Source organism: Schistocerca gregaria, chromosome 1 (assembly GCF_023897955.1).
Source record: "Schistocerca gregaria isolate iqSchGreg1 chromosome 1, iqSchGreg1.2, whole genome shotgun sequence".
Lineage (NCBI taxonomy): Eukaryota > Metazoa > Arthropoda > Insecta > Orthoptera > Acrididae > Schistocerca > Schistocerca gregaria.
Window position 1 is genome coordinate 1,043,888,503 of NC_064920.1, and position 23,786 is coordinate 1,043,912,288.

General features: G+C 43.8%; 1 protein-coding gene across 2 annotated transcripts in view; it reads right to left on the bottom strand.

The window, feature by feature from the left end:
* Window positions 1–261: 261 nt before the first annotated feature.
* The window catches only part of LOC126280671 (uncharacterized), a 70,075-nt gene continuing 46,550 nt past the window's right edge, over window positions 262–23,786 (bottom strand). For both annotated transcript variants that reach the window (XM_049979784.1, XM_049979783.1), the window contains exons 4-5: window positions 12,267–12,738; window positions 262–932 (exon numbers count right to left, since the gene is read on the bottom strand). In XM_049979784.1, coding sequence (XP_049835741.1) covers window positions 784–932; window positions 12,267–12,738 — 621 coding nt within the window. In that variant the 3' untranslated portion in view covers window positions 262–783. The remainder of the gene's footprint in view (window positions 933–12,266; window positions 12,739–23,786) is intronic.

The window sequence follows — 23,786 nt, forward strand, 5'->3', positions numbered from 1 at the left end:
CTCATTTCAGTTACACGCAATCTTTTGGTGTTGCGTGCTACACAAATCGTGTTACATTCAGTAGCTGTACTCCGATACCGAGCCTTGATGGCTTACTGACGAAAGTCTGATGAGGACAGATGAATGGTGCAGCTATTTTCAGTGAAAAGGATTCGGAAGTACTAAACTTCACGTACATCAATGAGAATTCCTGTGGACAAGAAAATTTTATAAAATTTGCGTATGAAGCGTCATTACTGGCGTTTTGTATTGCAAATAACATTTAAATGCAAATACAGAGTTTATTACCATTTTGCTACATTGTTTGATGAAGTGCTACTCACCGTCAAATTTTAAATATTACACTAGGAATATATGTAAATAGGCCACATTAATAACCAAATATTGAAAAATACATTGCATTTGGTACGTCATACATAATGCACGTCTTTGACTTAACTACAAATTATGTCAAAAGCTTTTTATTGTGAAACAAGGAAGAAGTAATAACATAGTAATTTGGTACAGTATTATGTATTTTCATACCTCTCATCCTAACATAATGATCACCGTTATTAGAGCGTTATGGTTTGGGCATAGTATGTACCGCATTTCGTAGCAAACATAAATTTACTTCTGGATAGTGCACTCTGAGAGAAGTCCTGTTCCTTCTCCACTGTTCAGCACCAAGTAGCCCCTAGATCACCCTAATAGCGCTGTCAAAAGACGATGAGATGGCATATGGGACCGGCATCCCCTGTTGATATTTACAACATACGACACGAACCCAAGTGGGAAGTGGTTTCACTGTTTGGTCTCCTTCTTCTTGTCGCTTCCGCTGGTGGTCACGACCAGATGACCGGCGCTGTCTCCAGTCGCCGTCACTGCCGAGAAGGTGGGCTTGCCACTCGCATCAACGCCGGTCTGCTCCGACGTGGACGTGAAGATGGTACCTGTCACAAGCACAAACAGCTGGCTCTGCGAGCATTCTACATAAACAAGAAAAAGATATTCTGGTTTAACCCTTAGCTGTGCAATCTACCCACATTTAGCATTAGAATGCCAACGTCTACAAATTATTGCCGAAATCTGTCATCCGAAGAACAATGGTGTGGCTCCAAGCACTGTAGGACATAACTTCTGAGGCCATTAGTCCCCTAGAACATAGAACTACTTAAACCTAACTAACCTAAGGACATCGCACACATCCATGCCCGAGGCAGGATTCGAACCTTAGACCGTAGCGGTCGCGCGTTTCCTGACTGAAGCGCCTAGAACCGCTCGGCCATTTCGGCCGGCTCTCTGTCTGCTCCTCCACCCTCTTTGACAAGACCGTTGGCTGAATGAGGAGTGCCTTCTTATGCCGGAAGCCTCCGGCCGCCATTGCTGATGGATTTTATTCAAAATCTAAGCGATGGTAGTGTTCGAATCCGGGACCGATGACGTTTGATTGCTAATCAAAGACACTACCCCTAAAGCACATCTCCCTAACGCTTTGAAATTTGAGGTTTGTTTTGGTACTCTTGAATCTGGCAATATTTGTAGATATTCTGGCCAACTTTGTCGATTAGAATTGATCTTCTCATTTATTGGATATATTCCAAGCTCTGCTGTTGTGTCTTTGTTTCTTAGTCAATCTAATCCTGTGCATCCCTTAACTTCTGTTAGATATTTCATTTCCGTCACTTCCATTCTACTTTCTTGTTTTTAATATTTCTCCATGTATCACTTTGACTTGAGAGTGAGCATCCAGGGTTGCCGTTAAATGACAAAACAGGAAATTAGATACAATAAAGAGAATATATTTCAGTGTATGGCATACAAGGGTCGGAAGTTACCATGTTTAGGCCAGTCTTGGAGGTCGAACACTTCATTGACATGGGCAATGGAAGGGGAAGCGGTTCATGTTAACTTACGTTGGTGGCCGGTCGTGAGAAGCAGAGCCAGAGGCTCCGCCTTCCGAAAAGACGTCTGTTGTGGTCGAGGTCTGGATTACAAGGAGAGAGGCAACTGTGTTCTGCACCGCAGAAAACGCTACCGTCAAAACACGTGACCTGTATCCCACGCACGCTATTGGCTAAAACCAATGGCGTGAATTCGATAGCAGTTTCAACAGAGATCTCAGGGCGTCTCTTGTCAGCAGCTTTAACTGAACAGAATTGCCTCGGTAATCTGTAAAGGGAAATGCTGTGACTCAATCTAGCTTATAGTGGGAGTCAGTGAAGTGAAATGGAAATAAGTGAAGGATTTCTGATCAGACGATTAGAGAATAATATCAACTGATGCAGAAAATAGTATAACGGGTGTAGGATTCGTTATGTATAGGAAGTTAGAGCAGAGACTGAGTTACTGTGAACGGTTCAATGAAAAGGTTGTTCTCATCATAATCAGCACCAAAGCAACATCGACAACGAAAGTTCGTATTTACGTGCCGAGGTCGCAAGCTGTAGATAAAGAGACAGAGGAAATATATGATGACATATAACCGGTAATACGGTATGTAAAGGGAGATGAAAATCTAATAGTCATGAAGGACTGGAAAGCAGTTGCACCCCCGGAGTAGACAACATTCCATTGGAACTACTGACGGCCTTGGGAGAGCCAGTCCTGACAAAACTCTACCATCTGGTGAGCAAGATGTATGAAACAGGCGAAATACCCTCAGACTTCAAGAAGAATATAATAATTCCAATCCCAAAGAAAGCAGGTGTTGACAGATGTGAAAATTACCGAACTATCAGTTTAATAAGTCACAGCTGCAAAATACTAACACGAACTCTTTACAGACGAATGGAAAAACTAGTAGAAGCCGACCTCGGGGAAGATCAGTTTGGATTCCGTAGAAATACTGGAACACGTGAGGCAATACTGACCTTACGACTTATCTTAGAAGAAAGATTAAGGAAAGGCAAACCTACGTTTCTAGCATTTGTAGACTTAGAGAAAGCTTTCGACAATGTTGACTGGAATACTCTCTTTCAAATTCTAAAGGTGGCAGGGGTAAAATACAGGGAGCGAAAGGCTATTTACAATTTGTACAGAAACCAGATGGCAGTTATAAGAGTCGAGGGGCATGAAAGGGAAGCAGTGGTTGGGAAGGCAGTGAGACAGGGTTACAGCCTGTCCCCGATGTTATTCAATCTGTATATTGAGCAAGCAGTAAAGGAAACAAAAGAAAAATTCGGAGTAGGTATTAAAATCCATGGAGAAGAAATAAAAACTTTGAGGTTCGCCGATGACATTGCAATTCTGTCAGAGACAGCAAAGGGACTTGGAAGAGCAGTTGAACGGAATGGACAGTGTCTTGAAAGGAGGATATAAGATGAATATCAACAAAAGCAAAACGAGAATAATGGAATGTAGTCGAATTAAGTCGTGTGATGCTGAGGGAATTAGAATAGTAAATGAGACACTTAAAGTAGTATAGGAGTTTTGCTATTTGGGGAGTAAAATAACTGATGATGGCCGAAGTAGAGAGGATATAAAATGTAGACTGGCAATGGCAAGGAAAGCGTTTCTGAAGAAGAGAAATTTGTTAACATCGAGTATAGATTTAAGTGTCAGGAAGACATTTCTGAAAGTATTTGTATGGATTGAAGCCATGTATGGAAGTGAAACATGGACGGTAAATAGTTTGGACAAGAAGAGAATGTAAGCTTTCGAAATGTGGTGCTACAGAAGAATGTTGAAGATAAGGTGGGTAGGTCACGTAACTAATGAGGAGGTATTGAACAGAATTGGGGATAAGAGGAGTTTGTGGCACAGCTTGACTAGTAGAAGGGATCGGTTGGTAGGACATGTTCTGAGGCATCAAGGGATCACCAATTTAGTACTGGAGGGCAGTGTGGAGGGTAAAAATCGTAGAGGGAGACCAAGAGATGAATACACTAAGCAGATTCAGAAGGATGTAGGTTGCAGTAGGTACTGGGAGATGAATCTAGCTTACACGGGATAGAGTAGCATGGAGAGCTGCATCAAACCAGTCTCGGGACTGAAGACCACAACAACAACAACAAAAACAACAACAGCGAATACTAGTTCAAGACTCACAAGAGGAGGAGGTACACTGGGAAACGGAGATACGGAAGATTTCAGTTAGATTACATCTTCGTCAGGCATAGATTCCGAAATCTGGTATTGGATTTTAAGGCGTACCCAGGAGCAGTTATAAACTCAGATCACACTTTAGTAATGATGAAGAGAAAGCTGAAGATTAAGAGACTTGTCACGAACAATCAGTGCGCAAAAGAGTTGGATACGGAAAGGAATAATAAGAAATGAAGAGATAGTTTTTAAGTTCTCTGAGGGTGTAGACACTGCGATAATGAATAGCTCAGTAGGCAGCACAGCTGAAGAGGAATAATCTCTTAGGAGCATAATCACGGAATTTGCAAAGGTACAAAGAAGACAACTGCGGAGAAACCATGGTTAACAGATGAAATACAGCTCGTCGATGAAAGAAGGAAGTACAAAAATGTCCAGTGAAATTCAGGAATACAGAAATACAAGTTACTTACGAAAGAAACAAATAAAAAGTGCGGGGAAGCTAAGGCGAAATGGCAATATGGAAAATGTGAACAAATCGGAAAAGAAAGCATTAGTGAGAGGGCGGATTCAGAACATGCGAAGTGAAAACAACCTTCGGTGAAAGTGAAATCAAGGTCCATAACATTAAGAGTTCAATGGGAATTCCGCTACTAAATGCGTAGGAGAGCGCAGATAATTGGAAAGAGTACCTGAGGCCTCTAGAAGAGGGAAGATTTGTCTAATGACGTGACAGAAGATGAAACAGGAGTCGATAGGGAAGAGTTAGGGGATCCAATGCTATAATCAAAATTTAAAAGAGCTTTGGAGGATTTAACTTCAAATAAGTCAGAAGGGAATGATAATATGCCATCGGAATTTCTAAAATCATTGGGGGAAGCGGCAACAAAACGACTACTCACGTTGGTGTGTAGAATGAATGAGACTGGCAAATTACCATCAGACTCTCGGAAAAACACCATCCACACAATTCCGAAGGTAGCAAGAGCCGACGACTGCGAGAATTATCACTCACTCAGCTTAACAGCTCATGAATCCAAGTTGCTGGCAAGAATAATACACAGAATGATGAAACAGGAAAATGAGAATCTGTTAGATGACGACCAGTTTAACTTTAGGAAAGATGAAGGCACCAAAATGGTAGTTATGACATTGCGGTTGATAATGAAACCAAGACTGGAGAAAAATCAAGACACGTTCATAGGATTTGTCCACCTAGAAATAGCGTTCGACAATGCAAAATGGCGCCAGATGTTCGAACTTTTGGAAAAAATAGGGGTAAGCTATAGGGAAAGGCGGGTAATATACACTATGTACAAGAACCAAGAGAAAAAAATAAGACTCGAAGACCAAGAACGGAGTTCCCGATTAAAAAAGTTTTAAAACAGGAATGTTGTCTTTTGCCCCTACTGCTCAATCCATACATCGAAGAAACACTGTGGGAAATAAAAGAAAGTTTCAAGCGTGGGATTAAAATTCAGGGTGAAAGGATGTCAATGATAAGATTTGATGATGACACTACTGTTCTCAGTGAAAGTGAAGAAGGACAGCAAGGTTGGTTGAATGGGATGAACACTCTAATGAGTATAGAATATAGGTTGAGGGTAAATGGAAGAAAGACGAAAGTAACGAGAAGTAGCAGACATGAGAACAACAACAAACTTAACATTACAATTTTGGATAACGAAGTTGACGAAGTTAAGGAATTCTGTTACCTAGGCAGCATAATAACCTATGATGGTCGGAAGCAAGGAGGACGTAAAAAGCAGATTAGCACTGACAAAAAAAGGCATTCCTGTCCAAGAGAAGTCTGATAGTATCAAAGAGGAAGAAATTTCTGAGAATCTACGTTTGGAGCACAGCACTGTATGGTAGTGAGACGTGAACTGTGGGAAAATCGGAGCAGAAGTGAATCGAAACCTTTGTGATGTGATGCTACAGAAGAATGTTGAAAGTTACTTGGACTGATAAGGTAAGAAACGAGGAGGTTCTCCGCAAAATCGGCGAGAAAGGAACATAAGGGAAACACTGATAAGAAGAAGGAACATTATGATAGGACATCTGTTAAGGCATCAGGGGATAATTTCCATGTTACTAGAGGGAGCTGTAGAGGGTAAAAACTATAGAGAAAGAGAGAGTCTGGAAAGCATCCAGCAAATAACGGAGGGGGCAATTGCTACTCTGAGATGAAAACGTTGGCAGAGGAGAGAAATTTGTGGCGTGCCGCATAAAACCAGTCAGAAGACTGACGACTTAACAAAAAAAAAAAAGGTAAAAGATCCAAAGCATGACTGAGAAAAAGATGGCTGGATACTCAGAAGACGGAACAGGCCTATGGCCGAGACCATGATGAAAGAAGAAGAAGCCCAAAGCTACATTTACAGTAGAACACTCTACACACAAAGATTGCAGTATGAACTAACTTTACAGCAATTAACATACATTTATAGCATTTCTTGGTCCGGAAAAAGTACTGGTAAACGAAAAATGAAACAAAGTATTCAAAATTCTGAGAATGATTTGGAGCCGGCCAGAGTGGCCGAGCGTTTCTAGGCACTACAGTCTGGAACCGCGCGACCGCTACGGTCTCAGGTTCGAATCCTGCCTCGGGCATGGATGTGTGTGATGTCCTAAGGTTAGTTAGGTTTAAGTAGTTCTAAGTTCTACGGGACTTAAAACCTCAGCAGCTCAGTCCCATAGTGCTCAGAGCCATTTGAAGCATGTTTTTTGAATGATTTGGATTGTCTTGTAAGGAGTAGTACTGTTAATCGCGGAGGACACACAGGATGCTCGGAAATTCCGCTTACGAACTTCGAGGACTTGCAGAGGGGAGTGGGTACATAACATTTTCAATAGGAACCTATGTCGAGAAAAGTACCGTTTCTGTGCTACAGCAGTGTGACAATATGTTTGCTGGGTAAGTATGCAACAGAGTAGTCTTGTTGGAGGGGGGGGGGGGGGTGACGTCGGATCGGCTGATGTTATTTGACGTCTGTCCTACCTCTCTTATTGGTTACAGCCTCATTCACGTGTCTCTGAGTGTTGGACAAACGTGGTTGAGAATACGTTTGCAGTATACACCGACGTGATAATTATGAATGGCGAAGCTCACAGTAATGGAAGAGCGGCTCGTTGCCATTATCAAGCTCGTTCTCCACAACATTCGACTCCATCGCACACCCTTTTCGCCACAATTACGCAACGGCTTCGAAAAATAGTTATCTTCACCGTCAGTAGGTGTGACTGGTGTTCCAAGGAGACGCCGCACACCCACACTGGAAGAGACCGCACTGCACCACGTCGAAGAGAATCCGTCAACGAGTGCACTAGCAATTTCTTTGGTTATTAATGAGTGAAGCTGTAAAACAGGTGATATACTGGGTCACGTTACCAACATGTTTTTAAACGGTTGCAGCACGGAAACGGTGCATGTCCAGGCATTACGTTGTACAGAGTTCATTTTCAGTTTTTCTTGGAACGAATTGTGTGCTATTTCAGGAGCAATGGTTAAATACTCGGTAGTTCACAACACATACTGTATACAGAGTTTTCTGACGATTTTTGGAGTGGTTTATAATGGCAAGTTTCTAGCTGCTGCGTTGACGATTCCATTTGTGCTTCAGCGTAGCACAATCAATTTTGCTTGAAAAATAAAAACATACCAGCACCCTACATAATTATGGAATGTATTGAATGTACTACAACCGCAACAAATAAAAATTGTTAACAGCCACATATGGAATGTCTACATTCAGTAATACGAGGGTCGGTCAAAAAGTAATGCCTCCCATTTTTTTTCTACTTAAAAAAATTAAGTTAAGTGAAAAATTTGAAATTGGCGCCATTCCTCAAACCTTCTTCTGCAATTCACTGCAGTAGTAACTTTCTGTGTCAACAGGTGGCCGCACAGCAGAAGTTTGTAAGATGGCCGACATCGATGTTCGTTTGAGACAGCGTTGTGTGATTGAATTCTTGAATGCAGAAGGTGAAACGCCCATACGCATTCATGAAAGACTGAAGAAGGTGTATGGTGTTGTGACAGTGGATGTCAGCACTGTTAGACGATGGGTTCGTCGTTGTAAGGAAGCTGAAGGGCAAACACCGTTGACTGACGAAAAGCGGAGCGGCAGGCCGGTGAGTGCAGTGACTCCACACAACATTTAGCAAGTTGATGACATCATTCGTGGTGACCGTCAGGTGACTGCAGATGAAGTGTGTCGCATTATTTCTATTAGTAAAGGCAGTGTGATCACGATTATTAAACAATTGGGGTACTCAAAAGTTTGTGCACGGTGGGTTCCAAGAATGTTAACCGATCAGAATAAAGAGGCAAGGAAAACAACAGCCTCCCAACACTTGCAGCGCTTCCGTTTGGAGGGAGATGAGTTTCTGAAAAAAATTGTGACCGGGGACGAAACATGGGTGCATTTTTTTGAACCCGAATCAAAGAGGCAGTCAATGGAGTGGCGTCACACAAGCTCGCCGAGAAAGAAAAAATTCAAAACTGTGCGATCGGCAGGGAAAGTTATGGCAACAGTTTTCTGGGATACAGAGGGTGTGATTCTGGTTGATTTTTTGGAGCAGGAATGCACAATAAATTCTGTTCAATACGTCACAACCCTCAAAAAACTTAAAGCACGTCTTCAGCGAGTTCGCCCAACAAAATCAATGGCAGATGTTCTTCTTTTGCATGACAATGCAAGACCACACACCAGTCGTCACACCTCTGACGAGATTGTCAAAATTGGATGGGAAGTTATGCCTCATCCCCCATACAGCCCTGACTTGGTACCATCAGACTTCCATCTGTTCGGGCCTCTAAAAGAAGCTCATCGTGGGATTCATTTTGAAGATGAGGAGGCCGTCAAAACATCCGTGCGTCAATGGCTTAGGAAGCAGAGCTGTGATTTTTACCGTGCTGGGATATATGCCCTTGTTCAAAGATGGACCAAAACTGTAGAGATGGGCGGAGATTACATTGAAAAATGACAAAATGATCCTCAATGTTGTGGTTTTCAACCTATGTAATTGCATTTAAATTTCCTGACAATTAAACGTAGAAAAAAAAATAGGAGGCATTACTTTTTGACTGACCCTCGTACATTAAGATTATGGACCCAGCTCTTATCAAAATCCCATATAATGTTGAATCTGGTGTCTGAAGTCTAATCCATAAATGTACACTGAGCTGACAAAAGTGATGGAGATTTGCACTTATACAGATGGCGGTAGTGTCGCGAACACAAGGTATAAAAGGGCAGTACATAGACGGAGCTGTCGTTTGTGCTCAGGCGCTTTATATGGAAAGGTTTCCGACGTGATTATGACCGTACGACGGGAATTAATAGATTTTGTACGATGAATGATAACTGGGGCTAGAAGCACGGGGATTTCCATTTCGGAAATCGTTAGGGAATTCAACATTCCGAGATGCACAGTCTCAAGAATGTGCGTACAGTACCAAATTTCAGGCATTACCTCTCATCAAAAGCAAAGCAGTGGCCGCGGCTTTCACTTAACGACCGAGATCCGCGGCGTTTTCGTAGAGTTGTCAATGCTAACAGACAAACAACAGTGCGTGAAATAACAGCAGAAACCAATGTGGAACGTACGGCGAAGTATCTGTTAGGACAGTTCGGAGAAATTTGGCGTTAATAGGCTATGACAGCAGACGACCGAATCAAATGCCTTTGCTAACAGCGCGACATCGCCTGCAACGCCTCTCCTGTGCTCGTGACTATATCAGTTGGAGCCTAGACCTCTGGAAAACAGTTGCTTCATCAGATGAGTCCCAATTTTAGTTGGTAAGAGCTGATGGTAGAGTTCGAGTGCGGCGCAAACCAGACGAAGCCTTGGACCCAAGTCGTCAACACGGCACTGTGCAGGCTGGTGATGGCTTCGTAATGGTGTGGGCTGTGTTTACATGGAGTAGACTGGGTCCTCTGGTCAAAATGAACCGATCACTGACTGGAAATGGTTATGTCCGTATTCTGGGAGACCATTTGCAGCCAAACAACGATGGAATTTTTATGGATGACAATGCGCCATGTCACCGGCCCACAATTGTTCGCGGTTGGTTTGAAGAACATTCTGGACAGTCAGAAAGAATAATTTGGCCACGCAGATGGCCCAACAATGATCTCATCGAACATTTGCGGATTTAATCGAGAGATCACTTCGTGCATAAAATCCTGCACCTTCGCAATTATGGACGGCTGTAGAGGCAGGATGGCTCAATATTTCCGCAAGAGTCTTCCAACGCCTTGCTGTGTCCATGGCACGTCAATCTGCTGCAATACGCCAGACAAAAGGAGATCCGACACGGTATTAGGATGTATCCCTTGACTTTCGTCACGTCTGTGTTACCATCCTGTACAAAGTTCATTTTTTCCTTTCTTGAAACAAATTATATGCTATTTCAGGAGTAGTGGTAAAATATTTATCTGCTCATAGAGCATGCTATATAGAGGGTTTTTTTTTTTTTTTTTTTGAAGATTTTGAGTTTGGTTTATTACGGCAACTTTCCAACTGAGTTGACGATTCCATTTGTGCTTGAGGATAGGATTGTTAGTTTAGTTTTAAACACGAAAACATACAAGTACCCTATATAATTATTGACTATACTGCATTCACAATGAATAAAAACTGTTAACAGCGACATATGGAATGTTGGCACTCAATTATTATGCTAAGGCTTTGGATGTGGCGCTGATCAAACTTCTGGAAACATCCCATATAGTGTTGAAATGTTAAATCTGCTGTCTGTATGTCAGGCACAAGAGTCCACTACTGGCCATTAAAATTGCTACACCAAGGAAAATTGCAGATGATAAACGGGTATTCATTGGACAAATATATTGTACTAGAACTGACATGTGATTACATTTTCATGCAATTTGGGTACAAAGATCCTGAGAAATCACTACCCAGAACAACCACCTTTAGCCATAATAACGGCCTTGATACGCCTGGGCATTGAGTCAAACAGAACTTGGATGGCGTGTACAGGTATAGCTTCAAGAGGATACCACAGTTCATCAAGAGTAGTGACTGGCGTATTGTGACGAGCCAGTTGCTCGGCCACCATTGACCAGACATTTTCAGTTGGTGAGAGATCTGGAGAATGTGCTGGCCAGTGTAGCAGTCGAACATTTTCTGTTTCCAGAAAGGCCCAAATAGGACCTGCAACATGCGGTCGTGCATTATCCTGCTGAAATGTAGGGTTTTTCAGGGATCGAATGAAGGGTAGTGCCGCGGGTCGTAACACATCTGAAATGTAACGTCCACTGTTCAAAGAGCCGTCAATGCGAACAAGAGGTGACCGAGACGTGTGAATACCCCTCACACCATCACGCCGGGTGATAGGCCACTATGGCGATGAGGAATACAAACTTCCAATGTGCATTCACCGCGATGTCGCCAAACAGGGATGCGACCATCAAGATGTTGTTAACAGAACCTGGATTCATCCGAAAAAATGACGTTTTGCCACTCGAGCAATCAGGTTCGTCGTTGAGTACACCATCGCAGGCGATCCTGTCTGTGATGCAACGTCAAGGGTAACCGCAGCCATGGTCTCAGAGCTGATAGTCCGTGCTGCTGCAAACGTCGTCGAACTGTTCGTGCATATGGTTGTTGTCTTGCAAACGTTCCCATCTGTTGACTCAGGGATCGAGACGTGGCTGCACGATCCGTTACAGCCATGCGAATAAGATGCCTGTCATCTCGACTACTAGTGATACGAGGTCGTTGGGATCCAGCATGGCGTTCCGTATTACCCTCCTGAATCCACCGATTCTTTATTCTGCTAACAGTCATTGGATCTCTACCAACGCGAACAGCAATGTCGCGATACGATAAACCGCAATCGCGATAGGCTACAATCCGACGCTTATCAAAGTCGGAAACGTGATGGTACGCACTTCTCTTCCTTACACGAGTCATCGCAACAACGTTTCACCAGGCAACGCCGGTCAAGGGCTGTTTGTGTATGAGAAATCGGTTGGAAAGTTTCCTCACGTCAGCTCGTTGTAGGTGTCGCCACCGGCGCTAACCTTGTGTGAATGCTCTGAAAAATCATTTGCATATCACGGCATCTTCTTTCTGTCGGTTAAATTTCGCGTCTGTAGCACGTCATCTTCGTGGTGTAGCAATTTTAACGGCCAGTAGTGTACATTAAAACACACATAACAATTTCTCCAGAATTATTCTCTTACAGACTGCACTGCCAGTTGCTGTATTACCTCCTGGTCCTGTGGAGGATGAAGATGATGTGGAAGTGCCTTGGAAGAGAGGCGGGCCGCCGGCAGGTCGAAACAGTCCACTTCCGCCGAGGTTTCCTACGCCGTTCGGCACAAAGTTGGGTACCGGCTGGGTAACGACTGTGTTTGTCCCCTGGTTAGCTGCGCCCGACCTATTTGGAAGCAAGTCAGGTTGATATGCATACGGATTTGTCTGTGGAGCGCCGAAACCTTGGCCATAGCCGTAGCCTTGGCCGACGTTGAAACCCTGCCCTGTGCCGAATGCCGGCCCTGTTCCGTATCCTTGCCCTGGAACAAGGCCGTACCCTGGCCCGTAGTTCGGTCCCTGACCAAAGCCATACGACGGCGGCTGTGTTACAGGCAGAGGCACTGACGCCGGAGGGGAGGATACGGGCAGCCCCGCAAGCAGCCATTCGAAATCATCGGCATCCGACGGCGTCACAAGGCCCTGCGCCTGAAACACAAAACGGTAACGGAACATCAAACCAAGATATTGGCTCAAATGACGCTGAGCACTATGGCACTTAACATCTGAGGTCATCAGTCCGCTAGAACTTAGAACTACTTAAACCTAACTAACATAAGGACATCACACACAACCATGCCCGAGGCAGGATTCCAACCTGCGACCTAGCGGTCGCGCGGTTCAAGACTGAAGCGCATAGAACAGGTCAGCCACAACGGCCGGCAAACCAAGATATTGTAAAGTGTCTATGACTAGAGGGCCAGAGGTCGAAACGATGGCGCAGTATCACATTCATCCATACACTGGCGGAAAATAAAATCACGACACCAAAGAGGAGATGTGCGAAATAAACCAAAGTTGGTGATCTCTAGTCACTTTTGGCACCAATTGCATATGAGTGGCGCCAGCAGCGTCGCTATGAGGATGCAAATGAGGTTTGCTTTAAATACACGCTGTAACGGCGGTGAGCCCTACTTACCCTTGAGACTGGTCGTGGTGAGTTGATGATAGGCGACCAAGACTCTATTATCAACACCTCACTGAGTTTCAACGAGGTCGTGCTATAGGGCTACAAGGAATTTCTACATCTACATCTACAAATGGCTCTGAGCACTATGCGACTTAAACTTCTGAGGTCATCAGTCGCCTAGAGCTTAGAACTAATTAAACCTAACTAACCTAAGGACATCACACAAAGCCATTCCCGAGGCAGGATTCGAACCTGCGACCGTAGCGGTAGCGCGGTTCCGGACTGAAGCGCCTAGAACCGCTCGGCCACACTGGCCGGCCTTGTTCGTGGAAAGAAGGACTGTCGGTATGCTTCTGTGTGGGCTCTAATCTCTCTGATTTTATCCTTATGGTCTCTTCGCGAGATATTCGTAGGCGGGAGCAACATACTGCTTGACTCTCCGGTGAAGGTATGGTCTCGAAACTTCAACAGAAGCCCGTACCAAGCTACTGAGCGTCTCTCCTGCAGAGTCTTCCACTGGACTTTATCTATCATCTCCGTAACGCTTTCGCGATTACTAAATGATCCTGTAACGAAGCGCGCTGCTCTCCGTTGGATATTCTCCATCTCTTCTATCAACCCTATCTGGTACGGATCCCATACTGCTGAGCAGTATTCAAGCAGTGGGTGAACAAGCGTACTGTAACCTACTTCCTTTTTTTTCGGATTGCATTTCCATAGGATTCTTCAATGACTTTCAGTCTGGCATCTGCTTTACCAACGATCAACTTTATATGATCATTCCATTTTAAATCACTCCTAATGCGTCCTCTCAGATAATTTATGGAATTAACTGCTTCCAGTTGCTGACCTGCTATATTGTAGCTAAATGATAAGGGATCTATCTTTCTATGCATTCGCAGCACATTACAATTGTCTACATTGAGATTCAATTGCCATTCCCTGCACCATGCATCAATTCGCTGCAGATCCTCCTGCATTTCAGTACAATTTTCCAATGTTACAACCTCTCGTTGTACCACAGCATCATCCGCAAAAAGCCTCAGTGAACTTCCGATGTCATCCACTTGGTTATTTATGTATATTGTGAATAGCAACGGTCCTATGACACTCCCCTGCGGCACACCTCAAGTCACTCTTACTTCGGAAGACTTCTCTCCATTGAGAATGACATGTTGCGTTCTGTTATCTAGGAACTCTTCAATCCAATCACACAATTGGTCTGATAGTCCATATGCTCTTACTTTGTTCACTAAACGACTGTGAGGAACTGTATCGAACGCCTTGCGGAAGTCACGAAACACGGCATCTACCTGTGAACCCGTGTCTATGGCCCTCTGAGTCTCGTGGACGAATAACGCGAGCTGGGTTTCACACGACCGTCTTTTTCAAAATCCATACTGATTCCTACAGAGTAGATTTCTAGTCTCCAGAAAAGTCATTATACTCGAACATAATACGTGTTCCAAAATTCTACAACTGATCGACGTTAGAGATATAGGTATATAGTTCTGCACATCTGTTCGACGTCCCTTCTTGAAAACGGGGATGACCTGTGCCCTTTTCCAGTCCTTTGAAACGCTACGCTAGGAGCAAGTTCCTTCGCGTACTCTGTGTAAAATCGAACTGGTATCCCATCAGGTCCAGCGGCCTTTCCTCTTTTTAGCGATTTTAATTGTTTCTCTATCCCTCTGTCGTCTATTTCTATATCTACCAGTTTGTCATCTGTGCGACATTCGAGAGAAGGAACTACAGTGCAGTCTTCCTCTGTGAAACAGCTTTGGAAAAAGACATTTAGTATTTCGGCCTTTAGTCTGTCATCCTCTGTTTCAGTACCATTTTGGTCACCGAGGGTCTGGACATTTTGTTTTGATCCACCTACCGCTTTGACATAAGACCAAAATTTCTTAGGATTATCTGCCAAGTCAGTACATAGAACTTTACTTTCGAATTCACTGAACGCCTCTCGCATAGCCCTCCTCACACTACATTTCGCTTCGCGTAATTTTTGTTTGTCTGCAAGGCTTTGGCTATGTTTATGTTTGCTGTGAAGTTCCCTTTGCTTCCGCAGCAGTTTTCTAACTCGGTTGTTGTACCACGGTGGCTCTTTTCCATCTCTTACGATCTTGCTTGGCACTTACTCATCTAACGCATATTGTGCGAAGGTTTTGAACTTTGTCCACTGATCCTCAAGACTATCTGTACTTCAGACAAAACTTTTGTGTTGAGCCGTCAGGTACTCTGTAGTCTGCTTTTTGTCACTTTTGCTAAACAGAAAAATCTTCCTACCTTTATTAATATTTCTATTTACGACTGAAATCATCGATGCAGAAATCGCTTTATGATCGCTGATTCCCTTGTTCTGTGTTAACTGCTTAAAATAGTTCGCGTCTGTTTGTCACCAGAAGGTCTAATATGTTAACGCCACGAGTCGGTCCTCTGTTTAATTGCTCAAGGTAATTTTCAGATAAAGTGCTTAAAAAAATTTCACTGGATTCTTTGTCCCTGCCACCCGTTATAAACGTTTGAGTCTCCTATTCTATACCTGTTAAATTAAAATCTCCACACAGAACTATAACATGGTGGGGAAACCTACTCGAAATATGTTCCAAATTATCCTTCAGGTGCTCAGCCACAACAGCTGCTGAGCCAAGGGGCCTATAGAGACATCCAATTACCATGTCTGAGCCTGCTTTAACCGTGGTCGGTGTTCCCTCCCTCCGCGATACTGCTAAAAGCCTTGGCAGGAACATAGCCACTGTATGTGACTGGCAGCGGTGATCATGAAAATGTACAGACGCAAGCAGACCGGGCTCCGGACGGCCACGTGGTTCTGCCCAGAGGAACGACCATCGTGATTGGCGCGTGGTTCTGGCGCATCTACAGCAGCAATAGGAGCAGCAGTTGACACCACAGCGATTCAACGAACTGTTACAATTTGGTTACTTCAAGGACAACTTGGAGGCAGACGACCTGTAACATCCACCGATCCCAAACTACGGACATTCGCGATTTCAGTAGTGTCTAACGAGAGCTCACGGTAGGACAGCGAGGAGGTCTTTTGTGTTTTGCGATGAAATCTGGTTCTGCCTCGGTGCCAGTGATGGTGTTGTGTTGGTTAGAAGGTCATGTGAGCGCCTGAAAACAAACCTGTACGCGCGCTAGACACACTGGACTTACACCTGCAGCTACAGTCTTTGGTGGGGTTTATATGACAGCATGAGCACTCTCCTAGTTATCCCACACACACTGAATGCCAATTTGTGCGTCAGCTTGGTGATTCTACCTGTTGTGGTGCCATTTACGTGGTGCGACAATAAAGTAATGACACTGATTTTCTTTGCCAGATGTGACAACCCTACAGGCTTGAATAGGCACAATATCTTTGACCTCGGTCTATAAGCTGCTTCTAGTCCAAGAGGCACATCGATGCAACTGCTCAGTCGTGAGTTGTGCAGTAATAAGTTAACACGTGTTTGTGTCTCTCGTCACGGAAATGGAACCGCATAATATTACGCACCGGTATGCCATCTCTTATTGCGTGAAATGAAGTGAAAACGCGGCGACAACTTACGGTAAGCTTCAGAAAAATTTTGGAGAGGAGGTTACGTGAAGAGCTAAAGTTTTTCGTTGGCATAAAATGTTTAGTGAAGGCAGAACGAATGTTGAAGATGAAGACCGCAGTGGACGACCATAAACCTCACGGACGGATGTCAACTTGGCCAGGGTGCGTGAACTCGAACCATCTGATCGAAAATTATCCGTGAAAATGATTGCAGAAGAAATGAACATCAATCGAGAAACGGTTCGTCTAATAATAACTGAAGATCTTAGTATGAGTAAGAGTTGTGCAAAAATTGTCCCCAAAAATCTCACACGACAACAGCGAGAAACACGGAAAAATGTGGCAGCCGATCTGTTATAGAGCAAACGGAAATCAATCCAGAATTGTTGAGCTGTGTTATCACTGGTGATGAAAGTTGGTTTTTTCAGTACGATCCAGGTACAAAACGCCAAAGTTCGCAATGGTGTTCAAAGGGATCACCCAGACCAAGAAAAGCTCCCATGTCAAAGTCAAAAGTGAAATGCATGCTTGTGTGCTTCTTTGAGTCCAAGGGAATTGTTCATAAAGAGTGGGTACCTGCTGGGCAAACAGTTAACCAATATTACTACAAAGAAATTTTAGAAAGACTTCGTAAAAGTGTTCTTTGTGTCCGTGCCAACATTGCTGATAGTTGGATTCTTCGTCACGATAATGCGCCATCCCATACTGCTCTGTCAGTACAGAAATTTTTAACCTCAAAACAAATGTCAGTACTACCACAGGCACCTTATTCACCAGATATCGCTTCGTGCGAATTTTTTCTGTTTGCATGTTTAAAAACGGCGGTCAAGGGACACCATTTTCAAACAACACAAGATGTCCAAAAAGCTGTGACGAGGGTCTTGGAGGGAATTACAGAAGATGAGTTAAAGAAAAGTTACCATCAATGGCAGAAGCACTGGAAAAAATGTGTGCAATCAGAAGGGAACTACTCTGAAGAAGACAACACTAAACTTGATTAAAACGGTAAGCAACACTATTTTCCACATCAGTCTCATTACTTTATTATTGCACCTCGTATAAACAGCATTGCACAGGGTGTTTTCCAACAGGATAACGCTCTCCAACATAGCCAGATATGAACTACAGACTGTCGACATTTTGCTTCGGCCTGCTCGATCACCAGATCTGTCTCCAACTGAGCTCATATGGGACACCATCGGACGACAACTCCAGCGTATTCCATAAACAACATTAACCGTCCCTGTAGCGACCGATCAAGTGCAATAGGCATGGAAACTCGGCCTCCAAACTGACATCCGGCACCTGTACAACATAATGCATGCACGTTTTCATGCTTGCATTCAATATTTGTCGGTTATACCGGTTATTAATGTACCAGCTTTCAAACTTGCAATGGCTTATCTTGCGGTAGCATTAACCTATGATCTTGCAATGTCAACCACTTAAATAGGTTACGTACACCAATGTATTGCCAGAATTTCATTACTCTGTATTAATTATTTTTTGTTGTGCGACTTTTTTCGTCAGTGTATTATTTCTCAAGTCATCATCCCTTTTTCTCAATACATACTAATCGTTCGCTTTATTTAAGCGAATATACTTTCCGAAACGACAAACATATTTTGTTTCCAGAATGAGATTTTCACTCTGCAGTGGAGTGTGCGCTGACATGAAACTTCCTGGCAGAATAAAACTGTGTGGCCGACCGAGATGGCCGACCGAGATTCGAACTCGGGACCTTTGCCTTTCGCGGGAAAGTGCTCTACCATCTGAGCAACCCAAGCACGCCTCACGCCCCGTCCTCACAGCTTTACTTCTGCCAGTACCTCGTCTCCTGCCTTCCAAACTTTACAGAAGCTCTCCTGAGAGTGGTGCTTGGGTAGCTCAGACGACGCCGGCACGGTAGCTCAGCGTGTTCGGTCAGAGGGCTGCGTGCTCTCTGTGATAAAAAACTGAGTCTAAAAATCAATTATCAACTTTAACGGATGTCTTGTGACGTGCGCCCAGACCAAACGCAACGAACAATATCGAACAAAATGGATTAAAAAAAAAAAAAAAAAGATGGTAGAGTACTTGCCCTCGAAAGGCAAAGGTCCTGAGTTCGAGTCTCTGTCCGGCACACAGTATTAATCTGCCAGGAAGTTTCAAACATATTTTGTTATTGTAGCCCTGAAATCTGATTTAACAATTGATACTACAGGCTCATCTGCTTAATGTAATTGAAAATGTTTGTAAGGTTAAAGTTATAGATTATGTGGTGCTACTTACAGTCCCTGATCTCCTCCCTTCGTACAAGCCAGGACAAACATTCCGAATGCAAAAAATGGTTCAAACGGCTCTGAGCACTATGGGACTTAACTTCTAAGGTCATCAGTTCCCTACAACTTAGAACTACTTAAACCTGACTAACCTAAGGACATCACACACTTCCATGCCTCAAGCAGAATTCGGACCTGCGTCCGTAGCGGTCGCGCGGTTCCAGACAGTAGCGCTTAGAACCGTTCGGCCACCCCGGCCAGCTCCGAATGCAAATCTGATTTTTAGACACATGGAAATATATTCAAGGATGATCAAAAATTCATGATTATTTTTTCACTTCGTTTGCTTCTTTTTTTATGTTTTCTCTTCATTCCCACAACTACGCTTGCCCCAACGACTACGCTTATCCCAAATACTGCCATTACTTAAAATTATAAAAATGCGAAAGTTTCGCAAAGGTCCCTTGATGAAGCAATAATGTGACACCAGAAGCATGCCCCTATCTGCTTCTCCTGTAAATACTAGCTGCAGATTAAAAGACGTGGACGTATCTGATATGCTGGAGCACAACGCACCAAAACATCACCATTATAAATTCAAAATTTTACGTAAATTCAATTTCTCTGTTTCAGTCAAATACGTTATTTTAAAGAAATAAGATATTAGGATCACGACAGCATCCACAGAAGTAGCCTCTACAACACATTACGAGAATTTAGTATACCCAGTAAAATCATTAGGATGATACAAATGTGCACGGATGGCTCCCAGGCAGCCGTGAAGTTCAGAGGATCCATATCCCCCACCTTTCTAAATAAAACAGTCTTACGACATGGAGACGCTCTTGCATGTGTCCTCTCCAACCCTGCAATAGAGAAAGTGGTTCGGGAGAGTAATTTACATCTATACCATGGTCTCCGATTCGAACACAGTGAACTAAAACTACTGGCTTATGGAGATGATATAGTGTTGCTAAGTGAAACTGAACAAGAACTGAAATGTACAGATCTATCAGGCACAGTGCCAGCAAAATGGGGCTTTTGATTAGCCAATAGAAAACCGAATATATGGAAATAGGTCGAGTCATAAACCCAAATCCTTACTTTGAAATTGACCAGCATTCTAAATTCTGAAAAGTTCTCCAGGTTAAATAACTTGGAACCCATTTCAACAGTAAAAATATCATAACAATGGATATAAATGAAAGAACAGCCACAGGGTCAAGATGCCTGTACTACTAAGCAACCCATTGAAAAGTAAAGCTTTGTCAATCACCACAAAGATGAAGATATATAACACTATCATCTGCCCCATAGTACTGTACAGTTAAGAAAGCTGGACACTTACAAAGAATGAAAGACAAAAACTGAATGATTTCGAAAGAAGAGTAATGAGAAAAATCTGGGGACCTGTGTTGGACAACGGTGTATGGAGAATTCGAAAGAACAATGAAATTTATCAGTTAATGAAGCAACGCACTATCATCCAGAAATTAAAAAGCAGGGGTCTGCAATGGGCTGGACATGTGGCTAGAATGGAAAACAACAGAATCATAAAGAAAGCATTTGAAGGAACTCTCCAGACAACAAGACGATTGGGCCGAGACCGTACAAGCTGGAAAGATGACATAGAGAAGGACATCGCAGCATTAGTAATTTCCACAGGGTGGAGAGAGGCTGCGAGAGATAGAAGGTGGTGAAAGCAGATCGTTTAGGCAGCACATAGTCTACAGGGTCTGTGATCGCTGAGAAGAGAGAGAGAGAGAGAGAGAGAGAGAGAGAGAGAGAGAGAGAGAAGAGAGACAAGACAAGTATGAATGTATGTAATGCGGAATCTCAGACTAAAATCCATGATATAAATGCCAACAAGGAGAGCATTTCCGTGAAAGCTTCGCCCGCTTTTTAGCAGTTTGGGCAGTGTGTCAGACGCGCATCAGTGGCCCGAACAAAAACAGACAGCTGAATGTAGCATGTGGCCTGCCACATGAGTAACATGGGGTAGAGAAGTTTCTGATTTGGTGTCGCTAAACAGAAGTTACTTCATTAAGTGATACGGTGCGATTGACGCTGGAGTTCTCGTCTGATCACAGGTCCTTTTCGGCGAGCAGAAGCAAATCAGCTAATAACAGTAACCGTGCTATATTAACGTTGAATAAATGTGAAGTTATTTATTGACTGATCAGAGAAATCCTGCACAGAGCACAGACACAAGATGTGGAACAGCTCTGAATTCCCGAAAACCAGGAAAAAAGGTTGCGTCTTACTGATGGTCTTGGAATAAATCTGAGTTACCAAAAGATAATGAGCACAAACGGGATACACAGCGGGTGTCCCACTATCCTGTCCCTTCTTCTAGTCAGGATCTTCCACACATTTGCTGTGTGTGCTATTTACTGCTGTCGTTGTTGCGGTCTGGCACCAGGCGATTACCTCGTTTTCGTAAATACAGTAGCTATGTTGAAAAAGTACGGAGAAAGGAAGAACATACACTATGTGATGAAAAGTATCTGAACATGTGGCTGAAAATGACTTACAAGTTCGTAGCACACTCCATCAGTAATGCTGGAATCCAATATGGTACTGGCCCACCCTTAGCCTCGATGACAGCTTCCGCTATCGCAGGCATACGTTCAGTCAGGTGCTGGAAAGTTTCTTGGGGAATAGCAGCAGATTCTTCACGGAGTGCTGCACTGAGGAGAAGTATCGATGTCGGTTGGCGAGGCCCGGCACGAAGTTGACGTTCCAAAACATCCCAAACGTTTCTACAGGATTCAGGTCAGGATTCTGTGCAGGCCAGACCATTACAGGGATGTTATTGTCGTGTAAGCAATCCGCCACAAGCCGTGCATTATGAGCAGGTGCTCGATCGTGCTGAAAGATGCAGTCGCCATCCCCGAATTGCACTTCAACAATGGGAAGCAAGAAGGTTCTTACAATGTAGGCCCGTGCTGTGATAGTGTCACCCAAAACAACAAGGGATGCAATCCTCCTCCATGGAAAACACGACCACACCATAACACCACCGCCTCCGGATTTTACCTTTGGCACTACACACGCTGGCAGATGACGTTCACCGGGGATTCGCCACACCCACACCCTGCTATCGAATCACCACATGGTGTACCGTGATTCGTCACTCCACACAACGTTTTTCCACTGTTCAATCGTCCAATGTTTACGCTCTTTACACCAAGCGAGGCGTCGTTTGGCATTTAACGACGTGATGTGTCACTTATGGGCACCCGCTCGACCATGAAATCCAAGTTTTCTCACCTCCCGTCTAAATTCATAGTACTTGTAGTGGACCCCGACGCAGTTTGTAATTCCTGTGTGATGGTCTGGGTAGATGTCTACCTATTACACATTATGACCCTCTTCAACTGTTGGCGGTCTCTGTCAATCAACAGACGAGATCGGCTTGTACGCTTTTGTGCTGTACGAGTCCCTTCACGTTCCTACTTCACTATCACATCGGAAGCAGTGAACCTAGGGATATTTAGGAGTGTGGGAATCTCGAGTACAGACATATGACACCCAATCACCTGACCACGTTGGAAGTCCGTGAGATCCGCTGAGCGCCCCATTCTACTCTCTCACGATGTTTAAAGACTACTGAGGTCGCTGATATGGAGTACCTGGCAGTAGGTGGCAGCATACGGCACCTAATACGAAAAACGTATGTTTTGGGGCTGTCCGGCTACTTTCGATCACATAGTGTATTTAGGATGCTGTCGCAGTATTCAGCAGAGGTGATACAGGAAAATAACGAAAAATCTCAATTAGTCTGAAGCGATTCAGGAAAACCACAAAAAATCTAAATTAGGATGGTTTCAGAATAAATTCAGTCATCATTTGCAAAGACATTTTTATTTCACTTTACCGGTTTCAACAAATTAGTCATCTTCAGAAGCTATGTACTGGCTTAGAAGCATAGTGCCATGATTCGTCCAAAATTTGTCGACACCAGTAAGGCGAAATAAAAGTATATTTGCATCTTACGACGGAATATTATTCTGAAATATATACTACAGTTGCTCAAAATTACAGCTATGAGTAAAATAGGATGGGCAATGAACCCCTGCCCAACTTCCAACCCACTCCACTCGAATGCAGCGCCTCAGTACCTTCAGTTATGGCTACGTCCGGGCGTCACTTGTCCCTTGCCCTATGCTGTAAAATGAGTTGATGAAAAGGTCAAAATCTGGTATACAAACATTCTTGATGACATTGTGCAAATTTGTGAGCTCCCTTAGTATAAGATTAGAAGTAGCACAAGCATACACTGATCAACAGCACCCGTACACCCCTATGAAATGCAGAACTTGTCATATGCGATTGAAGTCTTTCTCAACGTATTCCACTGATTAATTCCTCTCTGGTGAAGATGATGGGTACGAAACTTATTGAAACGTTGCGACAAGACGACGCCACCACTCGACTGATAACCCCAGAAGAATTCATCGACTGCGTCGTCAGTACACAAGCAGTGCCAGCCGGACCGGGTCGATCAGGAGGGCCCTGCGAGTTCGAATGTGGACCAGTCTTTGGATATCACCTGTGTAACAAATCCATCAAGGACATTGCAACTGTTCTAAATTTGCCGAAGTCGGCTGTTGGTGACGTCACTGTGAAGTCGAAACGCGAAGGAACAACCGCGAGTCCTGGCACACCTCGTGTAATGACGGACAGAGACCACCGTGCACGAAATCAGGCGAAGGAATCACTCTTGAGTTTCAAAGTA